General features: G+C 43.8%; 1 protein-coding gene across 2 annotated transcripts in view; it reads left to right on the forward strand.

Moving 5' to 3' along the window:
- Nucleotides 1-24,018, forward strand: part of HECTD4 (HECT domain E3 ubiquitin protein ligase 4) — a 5,422,508-nt gene that overhangs the window by 4,007,607 nt on the left and 1,390,883 nt on the right. For both annotated transcript variants that reach the window (XM_044068422.1, XM_044068423.1), the window contains exon 45: nt 1,613-1,716. In XM_044068422.1, coding sequence (XP_043924357.1) covers nt 1,613-1,716 — 104 coding nt within the window. The remainder of the gene's footprint in view (nt 1-1,612; nt 1,717-24,018) is intronic.

Genomic DNA, 24,018 nt, shown 5'->3' on the forward strand with positions numbered 1-24,018 from the left:
CTGCAAACTGCTTTAATCAGGTTTGGCCTACTGTTCTATGAAGGCCCACCTGTCAGTTATCATTACCTTTCCTCCCTCTTAGTCCTCCACTTATGGCTAGGATGGAGGTCATGCTTTTCCACAGGGAACTCCTGCATATTAACTCACCAAGGAGACCCATCTCTCCACTGTGGGATCTTAATTTTGTGCTTGAAAAACTTGGCATCTTCTGCTTCTCTAAACTTCTGTACTTGAAAACTGTCCTTCTGTTGGCTCTCACATCTGCTAGTAGAGTTTTGAGATACAAGCACTCATGGTCACTCCCCCATTTCTTATTTTTCACAAGGACAAGATGACTCTCAGGATTAATTCATCCCTTCATGCCTAAGGTAGTGGACAGGCTGTCCCTCAATCAGGCTATTCATCTACTGACTTTCTTTCCCAGACTGGACAAAACTAAATCCTTCGCAAAGACTGGCCAGCCTTTTTTATCATTTATGCGCCTTAGGTTTGGCCAAGCAGTCCAAGTGTTTGGTTTAATTAGTGAGCTTTATGAGAATTGCTCTTTCTGAAGTTTGCCATGACTTTTTTCCTTTTGTGATATACCCCATTAAGGTTAGGATTCTACAAGTGTGGTTTGTTTTGGGGTTTATTTTAGGCTTGCTTTTGGTAGGTACAGCAACCTCAGTGCAGCTATGTACATGGTTGTATAAGGTTTTCTTTGAGAAATTCCACATTGGTTGCTATGAACTCAAGGTTTAGAGGGGCAATAAATTTTGGCAAACTGTCGCTTAATAAGATGTAGTTTGATTTAGAATACTTCCTAATTATTACAGTTTTTGCTCGGTTTTCCAAGTTGATTATTTCAAAGGAAACAGTTTTGTGATACGACTTCAACTTCACCAGTGGTAGTGGGTGGGGGGTGGGGGGGCAGCACTCTCCATATTGGTAAGTAGTACTAGGTCCATTATGTTTGAATTCTGGTTGGAGGGTTCTGTCTGGTCAGTGGTATTTATGTTGAAGTCCAGAAAGTGTGCCTGCAAGTTGAAGGTGTAGTGCATGTTTCCCAGTCTATTGGGGGTAGTTGAAGTCTCTCATGAATTAGTTGGAAATTAATTGGTTGGAAAGTGAGTGCCTTCAGCAGTCTAGGTACAAGTTATGGGATTCTTGGGGCATAGATTGTGATTTACAGCTTGCTAAAATTTAGTAAAGGGCTTTATCTATAGTGATTTTCATGTGGATGAACTCCAGGACATCATTCTGTTTAATCACCTAGAGGTATAGTTGTTAAGTTGGTTCTGTCTTAACACTTGCCTAATTGTTCTGTATTTTTAGGACTGGATTGAACTGGAGAAGAAAGCCATATGCATTCTTTTTAATTGATACTTTTCTTTTAGTGCCATGACTTACCAAAGAATGAAGGCATGCCTGTGTGAAGGTTTGCTTTATAAATAAATATGCACAATGTCTTCTGAAGGATAAGATGAATTTTGTGATATGGCCTGCTGCTTGAACATATCTAGACTAGGAATTTGTGTTGCTGACTATATTTACATTATAAGAATGCAGTAGAAATTAGGAAAACACATTTATGTTTTTAGTATTAGTTTTTTTTATTTTGTCTTTAAATTAGGTGAGCGTCTCACTGTTGTAGAAATGCAGTGTGAGAGGCTGAGAATGCTGTATCGAGATTGTGCTCGCCCTCCTCCACCACCATTACAGCCAGACAGAAGACAGGTAATGCAAAATGCACGTGTTTCTGTTCATGAATAATAATTAAAATAAATTGCAAGACTAACCACATTTCATAATTAAACTAAGAAACAATGCTACCTGTAGTAATCTTTACTTTACAACTTATGTGTTGATTTTGCACCTGATCTTTTTTTTTTTTTTCAATTTTTCTGATGCAATGTTTGTTTGTGTCTTTCGGCTTTTTCCCAGTTAGGGGTCACCACAGCGGAACTCCGGTCCGCTAATGATTAGTTGATTTTTACGTGCCGAGTTACCAGCCCTGATGCGCAACCTTCAACGAAGGTACGCCCATTCACGCATGTCTCCACGCAGAAGACGCTCTAGCTGAGAATCGAACCGGACAGCGTTTTACTGTGAGGCGACAACGCTACCGCAGCACCAATGTACTATTTTTATATTTGCTGTCATTGCTTTTCTTTCCCTTTTTCCTTCCCCACTGCAGTAGTAGCTTGCAGTGCTGTATTGTCAGGGAGTACAAGTTACAGCTTTCTCTGCACCTTATGATTTAAGCTGTCATTGGCAAAACTGTGTGGAAGACGCACTGATTTAACATTTTCTGTAGCACAGTGTTTTGTAGCTTGATTTGGCTATTATATGGATAGTATTTTCCAATTGCAGTACATTTCCACTGAATGTTAGTGACATGAGAATGTTTCCCATCGCATGGGAAGGAGAGTACAAAGAGTAGTACAGAAGGATAGTACATTTTTTCCATTACTGTACTTTGTTGTTATTCCACAGATTTTCAGTGTTTACTTTTGGTTGTGTTTAACTTTTTTACAACTTTTATTGTCTTTATTAAATAGATAAGACCCATATGCACATGTGCCTATTTTTTAGGTGATGAGCTTGAAAGACTTAGTCTTGTTAAATAACTTGCTCTTAGTCATTTGTCATGCAGATAGGTTCAGTGGTAATCAAACACAGTTCTGTATTATACATATCTTTTATAAAATACTCCCTCTCCTAGCTCCATGACACAGGCAACTGATTCCCAACTGATGACTTAGGCAGTTTGGGTTCAGTAAACAGCCCTGACAAAGGAGGAGCCAGGCAGAGAGTGGGGATTGAAGGGGTGCTGGCCCATTTGCCTTTCAAAGGGGGAGAGGGTTGTGTGTACTCAGTAAAATACTGGGTTTTGCTTACTATTCATGCGTCCGGGATGTTGCAGGATTACCTGGAGGGATTGCCCCTTGTGGAAATGTGCCTCATCATTTGCATGCATTAGGACCAGGAGAAACTAAAGCAGAAAACTTCAAACCACCCCTGGTGGCTGTCAAAATGATGGCCCTTGCCTTTCAACCCTCATCTCCATGATGCGAACAAATGCGCCGATGGGGCTGATGATCAACAGACAGTGGGGACAAAGAGTGCCAGAAAAGGTTATTACCTTACACAGGAAGCTGTGCTACAAAGTCATATGAATACTGTTCTTTTTATGTAAATATTTTATAGATGTAAGCAGAGGTTTAGGTAGCTGTTTTTCGGCTTGATGCCATCACCCAATCTGGTGCCCCTTCAAAACAAACAATAAAATGCTCTTCTGGGTGTTGAAGAGCAAAGAGGAAAATAAATTGTTTGGACTTGTTTGTGGCACGAAGTGCTACAGCACTTCTGTTTTGACTGCAACTGCAATACTGGAATTTATATGAATGTTTGTATGCACTAAAGAATGACTTGGAGCAGCTGATTGTGCCCCCTTACACTGTCCGCCTTTGCTCTACCCTGTCTGTGCTACTTGATGTAAGTATATCCTAAGTCTGCTTTTCCTGTTTTGTCGCATAGTAAGGGTGTGAAGTATAATTATATAAGCCTTGTACTTTTTCTCTCACTTTTTGTAGTTTGATGTAGTAAGTAAAACCTTTTAATGCACTTCTCTATGCAGCTGCATTGTTTAACATTATCCATATGCTCTGTGTGACATTTATAGGTATTTTTTGGTGATGGCAACCAATTTTTAAGCAGTGTAGATATTTTATTAATGCATTTTGTTTGACATATTGTGCAGTCTCCATGCATGATGTACTTATTTCGACACTCTCATTGCTACTACAACAGTTTTATAATTATATTTATACACTCTTTAAAAGTAGCCTCAAGGTAGACAGTTGGTGCTTATGTACAGTTGTCAATAGCTTTGTCCCTGCAAACAAATCCATATTTTCTTCTGAAGGTAATTTTGGAGACCTTGAATCAGACTATTCATTTACCTGTTTTTTTTTTTCCCTAATTTCTCAGATGAAGTCCCCCATCCAAAATGTCACTGTCTTTATAGAATGGTAGGAGGTTACTAGGCAACAGACTTAGAGTCTTGTTTAGCCTAGCCATTCATGGTCCAGTTTTTTCAGTTATTAATGTCCAGGATGACAGTTGCAGAAAGGCTTTGGCATCTACAAACTGCCGCTGTCCGTAAGGGCCACAGGTGACAAGGCAGGGTGAATTGCGATTTCCCATCCATTGGTCCAAACTGTGTTTGAATAGGCTTAGGGAAGAGCTCTGTTTTACATGAATGGGGAGTCTGTTCCAGAGAAGGGGTAATCTCTGAGGCTAATACATATCCCTCCATCATGTTTTGTTTATGTCACTGACAAGGTTTAGATCCTTAAGTTGGATAAGTCTAGTTCAGTTTGTTTTGCAAATGTGCAGCAGATCCATCAGGGCTGGATCGGAGAAAGCCTTGCAGGTTAGGCATAGATTGCCCTTCAGTAGTCTGTAGGAGACTGAGTAGGGGGACAGGGCTTTATGGCAGTCTGTGTAGGACATATTATTTGCACTCTGTATTCTATTAGTGAGGAAAATCTGTGGCTGCTCCATTTGTAGCAAATTCCTTGTCAGGTACATTCTGAAGGGTGCATTGTACACTATTATTAGTCTAATGAGGGCTGAGTATAATGGGACTATGATCTTAGATCTGGATGCCATGCCCTTACTTATAAGATGCCCCACATAGAAGTATTTTCACACAACCATGGACACATGGTGATCAAAGTTTAGGTTACTGTCAACCTGAGTTACCAAGTCCCTTACCACTAGGTCTACTGTTAGGGGAGTGTTATCAGTGCTGCAATTTGCAGGGGTGGTCACCTTCCCAAAGGGTATAATTAATGCATTTTTTTTGCATTGAGTTTTAGGCTTGGTTCTGGCACCAGTTGTCCGTGTTGGATCTTCCTGGAGGATATCTACATCTTTGGGGAACTCAGTAGTTGCACCCGGCTTGCATTCATCAGCAAATTTAGTCAGCCAAAGGGCTTCTACATTTGCCTTGACTTCAGAGAAGTGTATTCCAAACACAAGAGGCTCCAATACCGAGCCTTGTGGGACACCACTAGTAACAGGCCTCTTTGTGGAGGTGGATTTTCCCACCCTAACTTCATGTGTCCTATCTGTGAGCCATTTGGATATCCATTGAGTGACATAGGGATGAATGCATACATTTCTGAGTTTGTCTATAACACCTGAGTGCAGTATTGTCAAATGCTTTTGCCAGGTTAAGGTAGCAGTATGTACCATTTTGCCTTATCCATGGCTCTAGTAACCTTCTCAAAGAAGTCCATCATGTTTAGTAGGCATGACCTTCCCTTAATAAAACCAAACTGGGATGGGTCCAGTGTTTTAAGATTTCCTGTGCCTTTGTTTGTCATGTCCACAATATTTTTTTCAATGGCCTTGTATGTAAGACTAGTCAAACTTATGGGTCTGTAGTTCCCTGGGTCTGTTGATGGTCCGCCTTTCTGTAGAGGGATGACAGTTGCAGTTCTCCATTCCCTAGGGATGAAGCCTGTGTGGCGTCTGTAGTTGAATAGAGATTCTAGTGGGCCTGACAAGTCCTGTTTCAAGCTGTTTAAGAGGCATCCTGGGATATTATCAAGACCCACTAATGCAGTGTTTTTACCTCTGGAGAGAACAGTGAGGACCTGTTTTTAGTGATAATTGGGGGAGAAATGGTAGAGAGTATTTCTTGGGGGAAACTGGAGGTGATAGGGGGTGACATTGGAGCTAAATTTATCAGCCAGCAAATTTGCTACATCTCCCGGTTCAGTATAGCAGGTTCCATTTACTATTAGTTCAGCACACTGTTGGGTGTTCTTTTTAAGGTTGTGTACATAACTGAAGAATGCCTTGTGGTTATTCTTAGCTTGGGAGGCTGTATTTGCCTCAAAGTTGACTTTGGTGGACTTGATTAGTCTCCTGCGTTGCTTGTTGAGACTAATGAGGGATGTTTTTTATCTACTGGGCATACCCCTTCCTATTTTTGGACAGGATTTTCTTTCTTTTGTTGTACAACTTATTTATTCTGAGGGTCCACCAAGTGGGCTTGTTTTTGCAGTTTGTCATAAGTTTATTTCTGTTTGGGACTGATGTTTCTATGCAGTTGTTTACATGCCTCTTCAGAGTTTCTGTAAACACTACCACATAGGCCACTGTGTTAATTGAATTTGGGGGCCTTGGAATTTAGCTATGCATTCATTTAATTAGGTAGTAGTTAGCCTTGGAAAACTTCTTAAAGGTTCTGGGGTTTTCTGGGAGTTCAGCATTTATATTTATTTCAAGGGTTAGTGCTTTGTGATCTGATCTGACCAATGAGGACATTACACATGGGGAGAGTGCAGCGTTCCCTCATATTTGTGAGTACCAGATCCAGGATATTTGCATCCCTAGTAGGTGTGCAGACTAGCTGTTCCAGGGTGTTTGCATTGACAAAATCCAGGAATCTTTGAAGCCTGCATGTTAGTTGTTGTGTATGTATCCCCGTTTATGGTGAGATTTTTTTTTATCAAATTTCTTTTTATTAAATATTTGTTCGCAAAATATGCAGAAAAATCTAACAAGACATATACATGTAGTACAGTTGACATTACATAATGCATACCATAAGCAAGTAATAATAGTTATTGTCCACTTTACTCATTAACATTCAAATTAAGTAGAATTCCCATTTATGTTACGAAGATATGGTTGTATTATACGTTAGTCCAAGAGCTTTTATCATATAACAGTTCTCTTGTACATTATTTTACAACTGCGAGCAATATTAGAGGTATAACATCAACCTATATAATGATAACAATCTACTCTACTAAACCTTATATACATATATACAAATATGTCACCTTAATAATTGTGGTTACTGATCTCAACAAAGTGATGTGTTTACTATCCTTATATAATTAGTATTTAACATACCGTTTATGACAGAATATCAGTTAATGCTTTGCAGTACCTTTGATAGTAGGTTTGGTTCTTCTGACTTTTTGTATAAAGCTTCTTGGCCAATATATGTTTTTTCGCAATGCTTTTTGTATTCTGACCAGGTTAGTCTTGATCTGTCTATCCAGTTTTTTGCTATGTAAGCTTTTAATAGGGTGCATAGTGTTGTTATAATGTGTTTAGAGAAATTATTATTATTGCATTTGAATGTATGCAGTATAGCTGTTTCCCATGACAACGTGAATTTTGAATACCCTGATTTATCTAAAAGGAATCTAAGTGAGCACCATAGTTTATAAACTGTTTTGCAGCTCCAAAAGATGTGGAGGATATCTGCCTCTTTGTTAGGACAGAAGGAGCAATAGGGTGACTTGGATGGGTTGAATTTGTTAAGGTGGACAGGTGTATAGTAGGCATTGTTGAAGATCATGATCTGTGTGTATATTAACTTTTTGTCTGGTGTCAGTTTCATAGTATTTCTAATAGCTAATTCTTTTTGATTGTCTGTTATGGTGTTACCTTTTCTTTCCCAAAACTTTGAAAAAAGAATAGCACTTTAATATTTAATATTTGCTATTAATTTATATGTATTTGATACAATTTTCTTTTTACTTAAGAGCAATTTTAGAACTTGTTGTGCTAACTTGATGTCTTGCTCAACTACATTGATATATTTGGTTATAGTACTTACTAGGTATAAGATTTGTTTAATTATCAGGTTATATTTATTGCTAGCTTTAAGTCATTTCATGATATTTTCCATTGGAAGGTTTTTTAATTGGTAAAATTCCCATACTGTATAATTTTTTATTAAAGGGTATTTAGATTTACCATAGTGTTTGCTAGTTTTATATCTGGGTTGTTATGTATTGGTTGCAAAAGCGTAATTGTGTCTTTTAAATTTATTGATATCAGTAGCTTCTTGAAAATTTCACAGTTTATTAAGATTGGGTGAATTTTTATTGTCTTAAGAGTTTCTTGTTTTAAGAATGGAATAATTTTTGGATTAACTTTTTATGTTATAATATCCCGGTGAAATAATTGAATCCATAATGGGTACCATTCGTTTCCTATTGGGTCATGATTTGCTGTCTGCATGATGTGACTTGCATTAATAATTTCATAGTACAATTGAAAATCAGGAAGGCCTAGGTCTCCTTTTTCTTTTGTGGGTATTAGCTTATTATAGCTAATTCTTGTACTTTTTGGGTACCATATGAACTTTGCCAGTCAAACTTTTGTCTTGTTGAAGAAGGTAACTGGAATTTTCATGAAAGTGGCATTCAGATTATATAAAATCTTAGGTAATATGTTCATTTTTATAATTGAAGCTTTTGATAAGGTCGATAGTTTAAACTTTTCCCACTTACTAATATTACCAACTATAGTTGACCATGTTTTACTTGTTATTATTGAGCATATCTGATTGTGTATGGCTAAAATTTATACCTAAATGCTTCAAGGTATATTGCACTTTAACATTAGTCTCTGGATTTATATTGTCCCAGTCGGTTAATTTGATAAATGATTGACTTCTTAGGATTAATTTCATAGTTGTATACTATGGAAAACTTATCTATGGACAGTTTATGGTGAGCTAGTTGAAACTGCCCATTAATATGGTGTTAGGCTGAACTGTGAGTGACTCCATTACCTTCATGTGTGTGGATTTGGTTATCCTGGGGTATAGACCAGGAGCCATAGCTAGCAAGAATATGGTATTGGACTTTACCTAAGGTTAGTTGGGCATGGAGTAGCTCAGGCATATCATATTGTTTGCCCAATCTTGAGGTGTGCATACTTTGTATGTAGCTTGATGTATCTCCACCTCATCTCCCTTCTTGTACCGTAGCTGGTCTAAATGTGTGGAAGGCATTATAGCATTGTACTGATGAGGTGCCTTCGACAGCTTTAAAACATGTCTCAGTAACTGCACACTCTTTCCAAAGTGAGGAGTGCTTCCAGGGAGTTGAGCTACTTGTTGAGACTCAAAGCATTGAGCAGTAACATCTTTAGTTTATCTTGCATAGAATTTACTATGTTGGAAGATTTATCAGATTGGTATTGCCTAAAAAAATGATACTGTTGGGTGGATAAAATTTTGGCCAGTATCCAAAAGCCTACTGACGACAGGTGCAGACCATATCTGGCAAAGCAGCATGCTGTGTCGATCTTGTCCTCTCAAGCTAACAAATATTGGGCCACCTTAGAATGACACCACTAACTAAGCCAGTTGTTAGTCATCTTTTGTTTGTATTGTGGTATTATACTTGGAGGACGTAGAATGCTGCTCAATGCTAGGCTCATACCTGCCTGGGGCTGGTTTGTTTTTATTTGTATAAATGTATGATTGCCTGTATCATAACTGATAATTTAATAAAGATGATGTTCTACCTGTTTCACTGTTGCAGTCATTACATTTGGGTTATCTGCCTACAGGTAGCCCTCAGCCGGCCTGAATACCAGAGTCTTGGATTTCTGCGTTGGATGCTGTCCCTTCTTTCATGACGTCAGGTCATCAGGGTATAAAACATGCAGCTGACGCCATTACATCCGTCTTTCTTGCCATGCGGTGCTCGAAGCAGAAACTGTTCACAAGTGCTGGTCGACCGACTCCTGAAATTTTCGTTTTCAAGTTTCAGAACCGAAGTCTTCAAAAAATCTAAGTACCCCATTGGGGATCCTTTTTCTTGCTCTTAAACTGATGTCAGTAAAAGTTAACAATTGTCTTACCTGTGGAAAGCAAATACCTCATAAAGATTTTAATTCGTACTGCATTCCTTGCTTAGGCTCAGACCACGACGTCCCTCACTCTCGGTTTGTGCTTTATTCAACCCCCGAACTATTCTTTGTCGATCTATTTTTGCAGCAAATTATTTTGGTACTCAGTTTAACTATCCAGAAATGTCGTCGGTAAGCCATCAGACTACAGATATTCTGAAAAAACGTAAAGATAAAGACAGAGACACAGACCGCATAGGTCCAAAACTGCCGACGACGCTTCTGCTAAGCTAGTTGCCAGTTCGCCGGTACTCAGTGAGGCGCTTTCGCAGCCCCTGATACCCGCTACTTCAGATTCGCAGGCCTCTGCTGTGATCCATTTGGAGTTCGATATGCCGTGAGATACTTCTTCGACTATGGAACCTGCGGATGTCTCTTCCTTGGATGGGTCCGGAGCCGCTATGCAGGCACTGGCTTCTGAGGGTGTATTCAGGCCTACAGACTTGCATTTCAAACAGATGCCATCTGCTGCTTCTTCTTCAAGGCCTAAAACTCGACCCACACCTAGAAAACCGACGTCCAAACTGCATGGTCAGGCCCATATGCCTAAAAAACAAATGATAAGAATGGCTGAAGACCTTATTACATTAATTAGGGGAAGCCAGCCTTCCTCCTCTAAGAGACCTAGAACTGATTTTCCTTCTGATTCTTCTGATCAGGATTCTGAAATTTCTGTTCCCCATTAAGGAAACCACGGTAAAACATTTCTCCAAAGCCAACTTCATGCTTCTTAAGACAGAAGTGATGAACTTCATGGCACCCATGCAGATGGACAGTACAGTTACGACTGCTTAATCCTACACAAATGCACTTTATAAGCACTTACTCACGTGCATAGATTGTGCTATCCCAAACAGAACCAAGATGCTATCTTCCAAAAAAAGGAAGCCAGTCAGGTGGTCCCCTGCCATAAACAAACTGTACAACAGAAGGAAGAAACTGTTGCAAAAGAGAGTAAAATCCCATGAGTTTATAAGATCCTCCAAAGCTAGCTACGAAAACAAAATCACCACTAATTCTAAGGACAACCACAAAGCATTCTATAGCTATGTCAAGAATCTCGATGGCAACACCCAGATCTGCTCTGAGTTAAAGCACAAAGGCACGAAAATTACAGAACCAGCTGATATTGCCAACATCCTGGCAGATAGGTTCACTGTTAACTTTACCCCCCCCTCACCCCCTAAAGGGCCCATATCTATACAGGAAAAATGCAGAGTCTCTGTAATCACAACTACGCAGGTAAAACCTGCACTTTCTAAAGCCAAAAACACAGCATCCATGGGACCAGACAACATCCCAGGTTGCGTTTTACACGAACTTCAGAACGAACTGGCTCCCCACTTAAGCACCATGTTCAATAATAGCCTTGCATCAGGCTTTGTGCCCACTGAATGGCGCAGAGCAACAGTTATGCCACTCCACAAAGGGGGAGCCACCACTGATCCCAGAAACTATCGACCTATTAGCCTGATGAGCCTGGTCTGCAAGGCCATGGAATGTATCATCATGGAACTCATAAAGACATTGGTAACCTCCAAACTCTGGATCCCACCCAGTTCGGGTTTGTGAAAGGCAGATCATGCCTCCTGAACCTGATCGACTTCTTCGAGGCAGTCACCAAAGCCGTAGATGAGGGTAAGGTGGTTCACACAGCCTACCTTGACCACGCCAAGGCTTTTGACACCATCCCCCATTCTGGAATTATAGCTAAACTCACTAAACTAGGTATAAATCCCTACGTCACAAGATGGGTTGCCAACTGGCTCACTGACAGAACCCACACAAAGTTGCAGACTCCAAAGCTGACCTCAAAGCAGTGACAAGTGGAGTACCACAGGGTTCCGTCCTGGGACCTCTCCTGTTTGCTATCTACTTCTCCGAAGTACAGGCTAACACAGAAGGCCTCTGGCTAACGAAGTTCGCAGATGACTGCAAACTAGGAGCTATAGTCAAGTCCCCAAATGATGTGGACATCCTACAGAAGGGCCTCACTGAGACAGATGCCTGGTGTCAGAGCCATGGCCTCAAGCTCAATGCCAAAAAGTGCAGTGTCATCCCCTTTGGTAAAAACTCTGTACCCATGAACTACCACATAGGCAGCAATCTACTTAACACCGAATGTGTGATAAGAGACCTTGGGACCCATGTGGACAGTAGTCTCTCCTTTGATAGTCACATCGTCACAGTAATCAGGAAGTCCTTCTACGTGGAACACTTCATCATAAAAGGGTTCTCATCCAGGAAAAAAGGGGTCATTGTTCCCCTCTGCTCGACACTCATTAGACCCATTATAGAGTACAACGCCCCTTTTGGAATGTACCTCACAAGACATCTGCAGCAGCTGGAAAGGCCACAGAAGTACCTCACAAAGAGGATTACTGGACTCAAGCAAATGCCCTACACTGACCGCCTCAAAAAACTCAAGCTTTACTCCATAGCATATTGCCTACTCCGAGGTGATCTCTGCCTAACATATAAAGCTATGTCAAACCCAGAGCTGTTGGACATGCTACACCTAAAGAAATCCCAATCCTTCCGAGCTACATGCTCTAGGGACCTAAACCTTGTCACCACAATAAACAGGACATGCTGGAGGGATAGATTCCTGTCCCAGAGGCTTCCCATACTCTGGAACAGGCTACCTGTCTATGTCAAGCAAAGTTCTTCATTAGCACTCTTCAAGAAAAATCTTGATGAATGGATGGGAAATAGGAAATACACCCCGGGGATCACTTCTGTGTCTTTGCTCAACAGTGGCACAGGAAAATAACTTTCTTGGGTGGCGTAAGCCAGGGAACCTTGTTGGCTAGGCTTACGTAGGCCCTTGGGCCGATAGCCTAGTACTTACCAATAAACCTATGTTTCTTCTGATTACCAGGATTTGCCCTTATCTACCTATGAGGATTCTGATGTAGAGGATTCCATTCCCTCTGCTTCCCCTCCAGAAGATTTTTCTTTTGGTGAAACCTTGCACACTCTTAGGGACCATTTCTGCTGGGAAAGCCAGGATTACTATGACTCCAAAAAGAGGCTTAAGGAATTCTTACTCCTCCCTCAACACAGACCTTTAGCTATCCCTCCTGTCCTGGACATTGTAGATGATGCCTTCTTGGCATCTAGCCTGGTCCCAGACACTTTGCCTCTAGCTCCCAGAAAACCTGACCGGTATTACAGAGTACCTGACTCTCACAAGTTCCTCTTCAAGAATCCTACTGTGGACCCAGAGACCATTTCCCAAGGACCTAAAGGCATTAAGGCTACTACTGCCAAAAGCCCTACCCCTCTGATAGAGATTCCAGGGCCTTGAACAGATTGGGTAAGAAGGTATACACTTCTGCTACTTTGGCCATTAGGGCCTTAAACTGCCAGTTTCATATGTTAAAGTATCAGCAGCATATTATGGAACTAACTAAACAGAAAACTATGTTGATTCCTGACTGTGCTGAACATAAAGAATTACAGGATTTAATGCATTCTGCTGAACAAGTTGGTAAACATACTTTGCAATGTGGTTTTGACTCTCTAGAAGCATCTTGCAGGGCTGCTGTCACTGGGTCTGTACTTAGAAAGCATGCTTGGCTTAAAGAGCAAAACTTGCCAGAACATGTTAAAGCTAAATTACTGGATACTCCCTTAAACCAAGACCGCCTGTTTGGCAACAAAGCAGAAGTCCTTAAAAAGATGGAGGAAAAAGCTAAATCTATGCAAACTGTTAAATATTTCCTGCAAGTACAGCCTCCCAGATTTAGTAGGCATTGGCCTTCTAAGAATTGGTCCTTTCCAGTCTCTTCCAGGCCTTCTCAGTCCAAACCCAGGAACAGCAGACCACGTAGGATACATTCTCAAAGCACACACAGACCTAAGCAGTGGGGGGCTCCCACTTCCAAAGCTGGAAGTAGTAAGACACCCCCTATGGAAAAATGTCACAATGACTTAACCTTAAACCTTCCAAGCCCTGCCCAACTGCCTGCTCCCTTAGGGGGAAAGATTACCCTGCATGCAAAAAACTGGAAACTCATTACCCAGGACAAATAGGTTTTAAATATAGTCTTCCAAGGATACAGATTCCAATTCCACACCTTACCAACCCCAAACGGTTGGCCAGACCTACCCCCAAATCAGTGGGCAGAGGCTCAACAGCAGGATGTAATGGGATCCTATCTCGCCTACATTCATAACTGATGGGCTCGGAGCCGATACATCGGCTCCGACTCGGCCAACTAGTACACTAGAACGAAGTCTCTTATTGGCTGGGCTACCCTCTATCCCAGGATGCACCACACCTGCTTCCCCAGATCTCGTTTGCCGCTTTACTAGCTGGACGTGGTCTCGACTTGGCTGGAGCTAAGTGTTCTTTTATTACCTTTTACTGGTCTTTGACCTTGGGGTTTCTTCAGAATTTAATACAACAGCTGTTTTAACGGCTATTTTTGTGTATTTTTGTGTATTTTTGGTATTTTGTGTATTATTGTTGTGTGAGTGATTGACTGTTCTGATACTTGGATATCGCTGGTCGGGCAAGGCCCATTTAAGTTAGAGGGCCTTTTCCCTTCTTATTGAAGTCTGTGTTATTGTTTCCCTTTTTTTTCTCCGGGCAAAGCCCATTTAAGTTAGAGGGCTTTTGCCCGTTGTTGTTGTGTTCTTACGGTTGTGTTTTCACTTGTGAGATAAATCTCTCTCTGGAGAGCTCGTGCCATTTTTTTCTCGCGCTCTACAGTTTGGCGCTAAATTTTTGGTATTTTGACACTGCTTTATATCCTGATAGACATGTCCAAAGAGCAAAAATCAGGGTTCAAAAAGTGCACTGGGTGCAATTATAAAATGTCTATTACAGACAGTCACTCTATATGTGTGTATTGTTTAGGACCTAAACATTTACAGGAGACATGTAGTGTGTGTCATGCTTTTTCTTCTGGGGTTCTTCAAGAGCGAAAAAATAAATTGATCTTGAAGGGTCTTATTAAGCCCTCTTTTGAGGAAGCCTTGGATTCTTCTCCTACTGCCTCAAAAAAGAAAAGGTCGTCGGCTCCGACAAGTCCGTCGGAACCGACTGCTAAGAAGCATAAGTCGACCTCTTCTTCCTCGGCTCCACTGACTTCGGGACCAAGGGTCAAAGGGTCTGCCTTGATGCCTCTTTCCTCGGCTCCATTAGTTTCGGAACCGCAGGTTGGAGTATCGAGAGGCGAATCACCTCCATCGGTTCCGATGGTTTCGGAGCCGGTGGAGGTGTGCAGCTCAGACTCTTCCCCCTAGGCTCCGAAGAAAGCTCCTTCGGCGCCGATCGTTATTCATGCTGTGCCGGATCCGGCGCCGATAGTGTTGGAGCCTTTTCGGAGCCGGTCCCCTACATTCTCTGAGCCGAGAGGAAAGTCGTCTCGACCCTTGTCTACCTCCTCTAAATCCTCAAAACTGTCGGATTCGGATTTGGATAGGGTTATTCAGAGGCTTTTCCAGTCTCCAGTTTTTGCACAACTGGTCTCGGCTCCGGCCCAGTTGGCTTCGGAGCCGATCCCCCCTCCGAAACACTCGATTCCTCCTCCAACCTCCTCGGAGCCGTTGGAGTCGGTGATGGTGGAGCAAGGCGGAGCCGTACGGTCGGAACCGAGACCCCCTCGAGGTCTATCGGCACCGACTATTGTTCCTACCCTGTCCTCGGGTTCAGGGTTTGGTACTGGGACTTCCTCAGCCGGGCCCGAGGGGAACATCTTGGGACTGGGTGCCTCGGTACCTAGTCTGTTCCTCGGAGCATCGGCTGCCGGAATTCCTAGTGCCGTCGTGGCCTCTCGGCCAGTGATCTCCATGGAGTCTGGAGGTCCGGCCTTTGAGGCCATGAGGAACGCGCTGGCCATGTCCTTGCCGGCTCAGCAGGCTTCCACCTCACCGTCCCTAGACCTGGAGACTGGTGCTTCTGCCGTGTGCAGTCCCATGACAGCGGGGCCCCAGGGCCTGAGGATACCCCCATCGGGGGTTCCCTTCTTCCGGGGGGTCCATCCGAAACTGCTTCGGACGAGCCCCCACGGAAGAAATTGTGCAAGAGGAAGCACGTAGACTCCCAAGATGAGTCTGTCACATCGGACACTGACCTTGATGACGCGGAAGGGTCCCCTAGATCATCTTCGCATGATGTCTCTTTCTCAGATATCCTTGAGATTCTGAGACAGAGAGGAGATTGGCAGGCCAAAACCCCTTCCGCTGAGGAGTCAGTCTTCCTCAAGGCCTTCGGGGCCCAGCCCTCCGCCTCCTGGGTGTCTCCGCCTTGATGAATTGCTTGATTTGGTTTCTCGAAGGGCTTGGGAACACCCTGATTCTGTGGAACCGGTGCCTGCAAGACCGAATAAATTTCTTTCAGCCCCCCCCAGAAGGAATTTTTAACTAAGGGAGTTCCCGTAGATGCTATGGTGGTGGCATCTGCCACACAGCAGGACGTGGCAGAGGCTTCAACGTCTGTCCACCCTCCTAATAAGGATTCCAGGAGCATGGATAGGTGCGGAAGCGTGCCCTTTCTTCAGCGGCCTTTACTTACGGTCGCTGAATTACTTATGTCATTTTACCAGGCTCCAAAGGGACCTCCTTAAAGAGCTAAGTGAGTCCCTCACTGGTAATCTACCTGAGGCGCTAGCCCACACTGTTGGCACCCAGATGACTACCTTATTTTCCATTGTAAACTCGTCCATGAGGCTCATTTCAGATGTGGCGAAGGCGAGTAGAGCAGCGGGAACAGGCGTTGCCCTCAGGAGACACGCCTGGTTACGCTTGTGTTCATTTGCGGAGGCCTTCAAGTCTTCCTTCACCGACGCCCCCTTTGATGGGTCATCTTTGTTTGGACCCAAGGTGAAGGACACACTGACTCAGTGCGAGCAGGAGGGCAAGACCTTGACTGCCGTTGGGGCCCGCTTTTCCGCTCCCTCTAGGCCTTACCCCAAGGCCCAGAGAGGAGGGAAAATGTGGTTCAGAAAAACTCAGAGGTCTTTCCCTACTCCACCCAGTGATCCCCCCTCCAGAGGCAGGGGGGGGAATTCAGGAAGACGCCGCCCCAGAGGCGGCAGAGGCCCCCGTAACTCTGGAGACCGCGATTCCTTTCGTGGTTCTTCCTACACTCAACGTCCCTGAGTTGTTGCCCGACTGTGCAGCTCCGGAGCCAGTCGGGGGCGTTTTGCGGAACACCCACAAGCTTGGGAAACTATAACCAGCGATCAGTGGGTGCTCCGGATTATAACCGGAGGCTATCTCATTCCCTTCATCAAGCCCCCCCTTCCCTTAAGGGAAATCCCGGACGTGCCACCCAGTCAGCGGGATCAGGCAGCAATAGAGGTTTCAAAGCTGCTAGAAAAAGGAGTCATCCAGCCTGTCCCCACCGACCAGATCAGATCAGGAACTTACTCAAGATTATTTTTGGTGCCAAAAATGACAGGGGACTTCAGGCCCATTTTGGACCTCAGTTCATTGAATCGTTTTGTGAAAAAGTCCAAATTCCGAATGGTCACCCTTCAATCCATTCTCCCACTGTTGGAGAAGGATGCCTGGATGTGCTCCATAGATCTCCAGGACGCTTACTATCACATTCTGATAGGTCAAGAGTCCAGGAGACATTTACGCTTCCGCCTGGGAGACAGTCATTTCCAGTTCCGAGCACTGCCCTTTGGTCTCACCACAGCTCCCAGGGTGTTCACCAAGTGTCTGGCAGTGGTGACTGCTCACCTGAGAAGTCTAGGATTCCAAGTGTTTCCTTATCTAGATGACTGGCTCCTTACTGCCACCTCCAAGCATCTACTATTTCAGGCGCTCATGGCCACGGTCACCTTGGGCCGTTTCTTGGGAATTACGTTCAATTGGCAAAAATCTGTACTACAGCCATCTCAGCGTATTATTTTTATAGGCACAGAGTTAGATACAAAAAGGATGCGCGCCTTCTTACCGGCAGCAAGAATTCAAGTTTTGCAAAACCAAGTCAGATCCTGCCTCCCCCTATCAAGAGCTCCGGCCCATCTGATCCTACAAGTGTTGGGCTCGATGGCATCAACTATACTCCCAGTCCCCTTAGCCAGACTCCACATGCGAATTCTGCAATGGCTTCTGTCGGTTCAATGGTCCTATCAGGAACTCCCCTTGAACCACTTAGTCATGATTACGGAGAGTTGCCATCGGGATCTGCGTTGGTGGCTCCTCCGATCCAATCTCGACCAGGGGCGACCCGTTATTCCTCAATCCCCCGTTGCCACTGTGACCACGGACACCTCCCAGGTAGGGTGGGGGGGTCATTACCTGGACAGGTCGGTCCAAGGCACATGGCAACTCCAGGAAGCGCATTTGCATATCAATATCCTGGAGATGAGAGCGGTACTCTTGGTACTACAAGCTCTCCATCACGCTCTCCCGCAAGGTCTGATTGCTATCCTATACGACAACATGTCGGTGGTTTGGTATATAAACAAGCAAGGTGGAACCAGGGCATACCCACTGTGCAGAGAAGCCATGAGACTTTGGCACTGGGCGGTAGCTACCAACCGCTTTCTAATGGCAACGCACATACTGGGGAAATCCAATGTGATTGCGGACAGACTAAGCAGGACCATTCTGTTACCCCACGAGTGGTCCCTCAACCAAAGAGTGGCTGCGAAAATCTTCGCCAAATGGGGTCTCCCTTGCTGCGACTTGTTTGCCAGCCCCCACAATGCGAAGTGCAGAGAGTTCTTCACTCTGATCCCCTCTCAGGGACAGATTCCCAGGGATGCTCTGACCCACATTTGGCCCCCCGGTCTTCTTTATGCCTTCCCTCCGGTTCCCCTCCTGCCGAGGGTGATACAGAAGGCGATTTACCTGGAGAGCGAAATGATTTTGATTGCCCCGCACTGGCCTCATCAGGTTTGGTTTCCCTTCCTTCGGAGGTATGCGGTAGAAGGTCCATGGTTTTTGGACCCGGTGCCAGACCTGTTGACTCATCAGTCAGGACAGTCTCACCCATCTCTCAAGTCTTTGAGGTTGGCGGCATGGTTACTCCGCTTCCATCCTTAGTCCGAGACAATTCCCTCTCTCCGGAGGTGATCCACATATTGTCTTCCTCTCACAAACCTTCCACTGTCAAACTGTATTCCAGCAAATGGAAAAGGTTCGCCTTCTGGGCTCAGCAATGAGGTATAGACCCTCTTACTGCCCCAGTATCGGAGGTTTTGAATTTCTTGGCCTCTCTTTTTCAATTGGGCTCTTCAGTTTCCACGATTAAGGTTCAACTAGCGGCTATCTCTAATTTTCATGCTTCTTTTGAACCTTCATTAATGTCTCACAAACTTTGCAAGTCTTTCCTTAAAGGAGCATGGCTCCTTAGGCCCCCAATATCTCACCCTGTTCCCCCTTGGGACCGAAATTTGGTTCTTGCTGCCTTAACTGCCCGCTTTTTTGAACCAGCTGCTACCTGCAATTTGAAATTTCTGTCCTGGAAAACCGCCTTTTTAGTGGCCATAACTTCGGCCAGGCGGGTTTCAGAACTTCAAGCTCTTTGTTCTGATCCTCCTTATTTGATATTTCACAAACATAGAGTGTCCCCGAAATTAAATCCCTCCTTTTTACCAAAGGTAGCTTCTTCTTTCTGCATTCAACAGACTCTAGAGCTCCCTGTATTTTTTCCCAAGTTTTCTAATAACGCAGAATATATTCTTCATCAGTTGGACGTCCATAGACAACTGCGTTTTTATTTGAATAGAACTGCTCAGACGCGGAAATCAAATCAACTGTTTGTTTCCTTTGCAATAAACAAATTGGGTCAACCAGTAGCTAAAACCTCCATAGCTAAATGGATTAAAGATTGCATCTCTTTCATTTATTCACAGGCTAACAAAGAGCTTCCCTTTCCAGTCAGGGCTCATTCTACCAGGGCAATGGCTACTTCTGTAGCTTTTCACTCCAAATTATCAATAGATGATATTTGTGCTGCGGCTACCTGGACCTCTCCGCACACTTTCATTTCTCATTACAAACTAGACGTGGTTTCTCGAGGCAGGGCTTCCTTTGGTTCCACAGTTCTCAGGAGTGTTTTCCAATGAGCCACCCGGGATTTAGGTGCTAGGGACGCTGTCCCATCAGTTATGAATGCAGGCGAGATAGGATCCCATTACATCTTTTAGTTATGTACTTACCATAACTTTGGATGTATGGGATCCATCTCGCCTACATTCATATCGCACTCCACCCTCCTTCCCCCTTCCATTGGGATTTAGAGGAAATGTAGTTCCATTTGGAGATCTTCTCTTGAAGAACTTTAGTTGGTTGTAGTAACTAGTATTTTTTCTGTGTTTGCATGTAAGTATGAAAGCGAACAAACAAGATCTGGGGAAGCAGGTGTGGTGCATCCTGGGATAGAGGGTAGCCCAGCCAATAAGAGACTTCATTCTAGTGTACTAGTTGGCCGAGTCGGAGCCGATGGATTGGCTCCGAGCCCATCAGTTATGAATGTAGGTGAGATGGATCCCATACATCCGAAGTTATGGTAAGTACATAACTAAAAGTTATCTCTCTTCTAAGTATCAGGGCTATTCAGCCTGTCCCAGCAGAAGAAAGGGAACAAGGTTTTTATTCAAGACGTTTCCTGGTACCCAGCAAAGACAGCTCCTGGCGTCCTATCCTGGACCTCTCTATTTTAAACACCTTTTTGATAATCCCAAAATTCAAAATGCCAACACTTCAACAGCTGCTTCCTATGCTAGGCAAAGATGCCTGGTTGGCAGCCTTAAACTTGAAGCTTACCTGCACATTCCAATAAGGGAATCTTGCAGAAAATACCTATGCTTCAGAGCAGGCTCCATGCACTATCAGTTCTTCTTACTTCCGTTTGGCTTATCTACTGTGTCCAGGGTATTCACAAAGTGTCTAGCTCCAACCATTGCATTTTGCAGGCAGAGAAATGTTCAAATATACCCATACCTGGACGATTGTCTAATTCAGGCAGAAAGCCAGGACATGCTGTTAAAACATGTGGCATTTGTAAAGAAACTTCTAACCTCGCAGGGGTACACCATAAATGAAAAGAAATCTCATCTAGTACCCCACCAACAAATTGTATTCCTGAGAGCAAGCTTGAACACAATTTCCCCGATGGCTTACCTCACGCCAGAGAAACAAGTTTACTTGACAGCTTACTTCAGACTACTGGCCACAAAGACCCAGCTATCTGCAAGGAAGATCCTGCAAGCCCTGGGGTTCATGGCCTCTTGCATTCTACTAATTAATTCCATATGCAAGACTGCATATGAGGAAACTACAATGGTATCTAAAAAGCCTATGACATCAGCATTCTCAGGACCTGGAAGCAATGATTCCTATCATTCCTTGTATAAAGACAGAGTTCCTTTGGTGGGCAGAGGCCTGCCACCTAAACAAGGGGCTCCCTTTCAGTCTACTGCCTGCCGGCCAAACCCTGACTACAGATGCATCAGACTATGCATGGGGGGCTCACTTGGCAGGGTGGTGCATTCAGGGCAAATGGAACCCAAGTCAGATGCATCTGCATATCAACCAAAAAGAAATGTTAGCTGTACAGAATTCCATGACAGCCTTCAAAGACCATATCCTTCCAGGACAATTATTGGTAAAGGCAGACAACACCACAGTTATGTGATACATAAACAAGCAGGTGGGAACCCACTCGTACCCTCTTTGCAGACTAGCCATGGCTCTGTGGAACACAGCCCTGAGCTGCCAAGTGCACCTACAAGCTCATTTCCTGCCAGGCAAGCTAAATTCACTGGCAGACGACCTAAGCAGAAATCTCATGGACCCACACGAATGGAAACTAGAACCAAAAATATTCAACCTCTTGAGGAACAAATGGGGGGCTCCAGAGATAGACCTGTTTGCCTCCCCTCAGAACTACCAGTTGGACAAATTCTGCACAAGGACTCCCCACAGTCAAGCTTGTAAAGTGGATGCCCTGTCCTTTACCTGGGAAAGCCTCTCAGTTTATGTCTTTCCCCCTCTGCCTCTCCTCTTGAAGATTCTGCTAAAGATCAAACAGGACAAACCAAGGACAATACTGATTACACCAGACTGGCCTTGCCAGCACTGGTACCCTCTCTTGCGCAGTATGATACTGCTGGATCCATGGCACCTATCTCAGACACCTTCCCTGCTGTCCCAGCAGGCGGGCCAGATTCTGCACCCTCAGCTTCAAACCCTGAACCTTGCAGCCTGGCTAATTCCTTGAGCTCTCCAGTAGCATCACTCAGTAAGCAGGTGTTAGATGTCATTCTGGAAGCAAGGAGACCTAGTACTTAAAAATCATATGCTGAAAAGTGGAAAAGATACTGTTCCTGGAGCCAGACTCAGGGGATGGGCACTATGGTGCCCAGGTTACTTCATATCCTTCAGTACTTAACAGAAATGCTCCACAAGGGCTTATCCTTCTCGTCTATCAAAATTCATACCTCTGCCATTTCAGCACATTATAATACTGAACCTCCCCTCTGTCTCACCCACTGTTAAAGCAATTCCTCAGAGGGGCAAAATTTTAAGACCCCCCCCCCCCCCAGATGAGCCCCTTCTCCAGCCTGGGATCTTAACTTTGTATTGGAAAAGCTCACTCTCCCTCCATTTGAACCAGCTGCAACTGCAGCATTGAAATTCCTTTCTTGGAAAACAAGCCTTCCTTCTAGCCATCACTTCAGCTAGAAGGGTGTCTGAATTACAGGCCCTTATGGCAGTGGAGCCCTTCATTATCTTCCATGCAGATGGGGTTTCCCTCAGGACCAATCCTTCCTTTATGCCCAAGGTGGTCTCTAGTGTGGCCCTAAATCAGTCCATTCATTTGCTTACTTTTGTCCCGAATCCACAAAACAAAGGAGAAAGAATACTGCACTCTTTGGACGTGCACAGACAACTTGCATTTTATTTGGACAGGACTAAGCCTCTCAGAAAATCTGAACAACTGTTAGTTGGCTTTGCAGCAGGGGCAGAGGGGAAGGCCATTTCAAATCAAACCATTTCTAAATGGATAGCCCATTTCATTAATTTCTGATGTAAGCACCATGGAAAACCTACCCCACAGGGGATTAGATCACATTCCACCAGAGCTGCATCTACCTCTACAGCCTTTCTCAGAGGAGTCCCTACCAGGGACATCCTAGAAGCAGCTACCTGCAGCTCTGTACATACCTTCACCAAGCATTACCACATGCCTATTTTTTCTAAATCCAGAGCTGGTTTTGCTACTGCAGTTTTGCAGGGCTTAATAACTGGCCCTAATGCTCTCTAACTTCCTCCTCCCTTCCTTAGCTTTGGGAATCCAAATGTAATGACTGCAACAGTGAAACATGAAGAACATAGTACAGTTGTGTACACTTACCATAAATGTAGATGTTCGAGTGTATTCACTGTTGCAGTCCTGGTTACCCTCCCACCAGCCCCCTGACTTCTCTTGGCTCTACCTTTCCTTCTTGTTTGGTGTATTTGAGCTTTCTGGTATATTTGCTTTTTGTTGGGGGTGTAACATAACATATAATTGATTCCCATTATGGGGACACCTGACATCTGGGGCAAGAAAAACTGATGTAATGACGTCGGCTGCATGTTTTATACCCCTGATGTCCTGACGTAATGGAAGAAGAGACAGCATCCGATGCAGGAATCCAAGACTCTGGTATTCAGGCCGGCTGAGGGCTACCTGCAGGCAGATAACCCAAATGTAATGACTGCAACAGTGAATACACTTGAACATCTAATTTATTGTAAGTGTACACAACTGTACTTTTCTTTAAAAAATAAAAGAATAAGGTGGTTGTCAGTAAAAATGAGACAATTGCTACATTGTCTCAAGATGCCCATTTTCATCAAGTTGTCTACAGAGACAGTGCACACCCATGGCTGTGGATCCTCTTTTTTGTGATTTATGAGAGGTGGTGAGATCAGGATTTAGAGTTTTTGGGCTGGGAGGAGATGTCTACAATTGATCTAAAACAACACTCCTGGGGTAATGCTTCTCAGTGGACAAATTAACTGCTCTGCACTCAGCTAGATATTTGAGAAAATAGCAATGGAAGTTTTATATGGACAATTACAACTCTAGGTGCCAACAGAGGTTAAGGGAAATGAGTTAGAGAGGAATCCAATCAGTAAACGGTAAAAAATACAGTATAAGTGTATGTGTAAGGTTCAGATCCTGCAGCAATTTGCAGTTCTCTTACTATTATGAATGATGCTTTAAGACTGAGGTTCCCAGACTAAATGCAAATAGAAAATAATGCTATAGAAATGTAATAAATGAGGCTCCAGTCCTGCAGAAATTCACAATTCTCTCACTGATGTGAT

This window comes from Protopterus annectens, chromosome 4.part0, assembly GCF_019279795.1.
Source record: "Protopterus annectens isolate FY-2018-M chromosome 4.part0, PAN1.0, whole genome shotgun sequence".
Classification (NCBI taxonomy): domain Eukaryota; kingdom Metazoa; phylum Chordata; order Ceratodontiformes; family Protopteridae; genus Protopterus; species Protopterus annectens.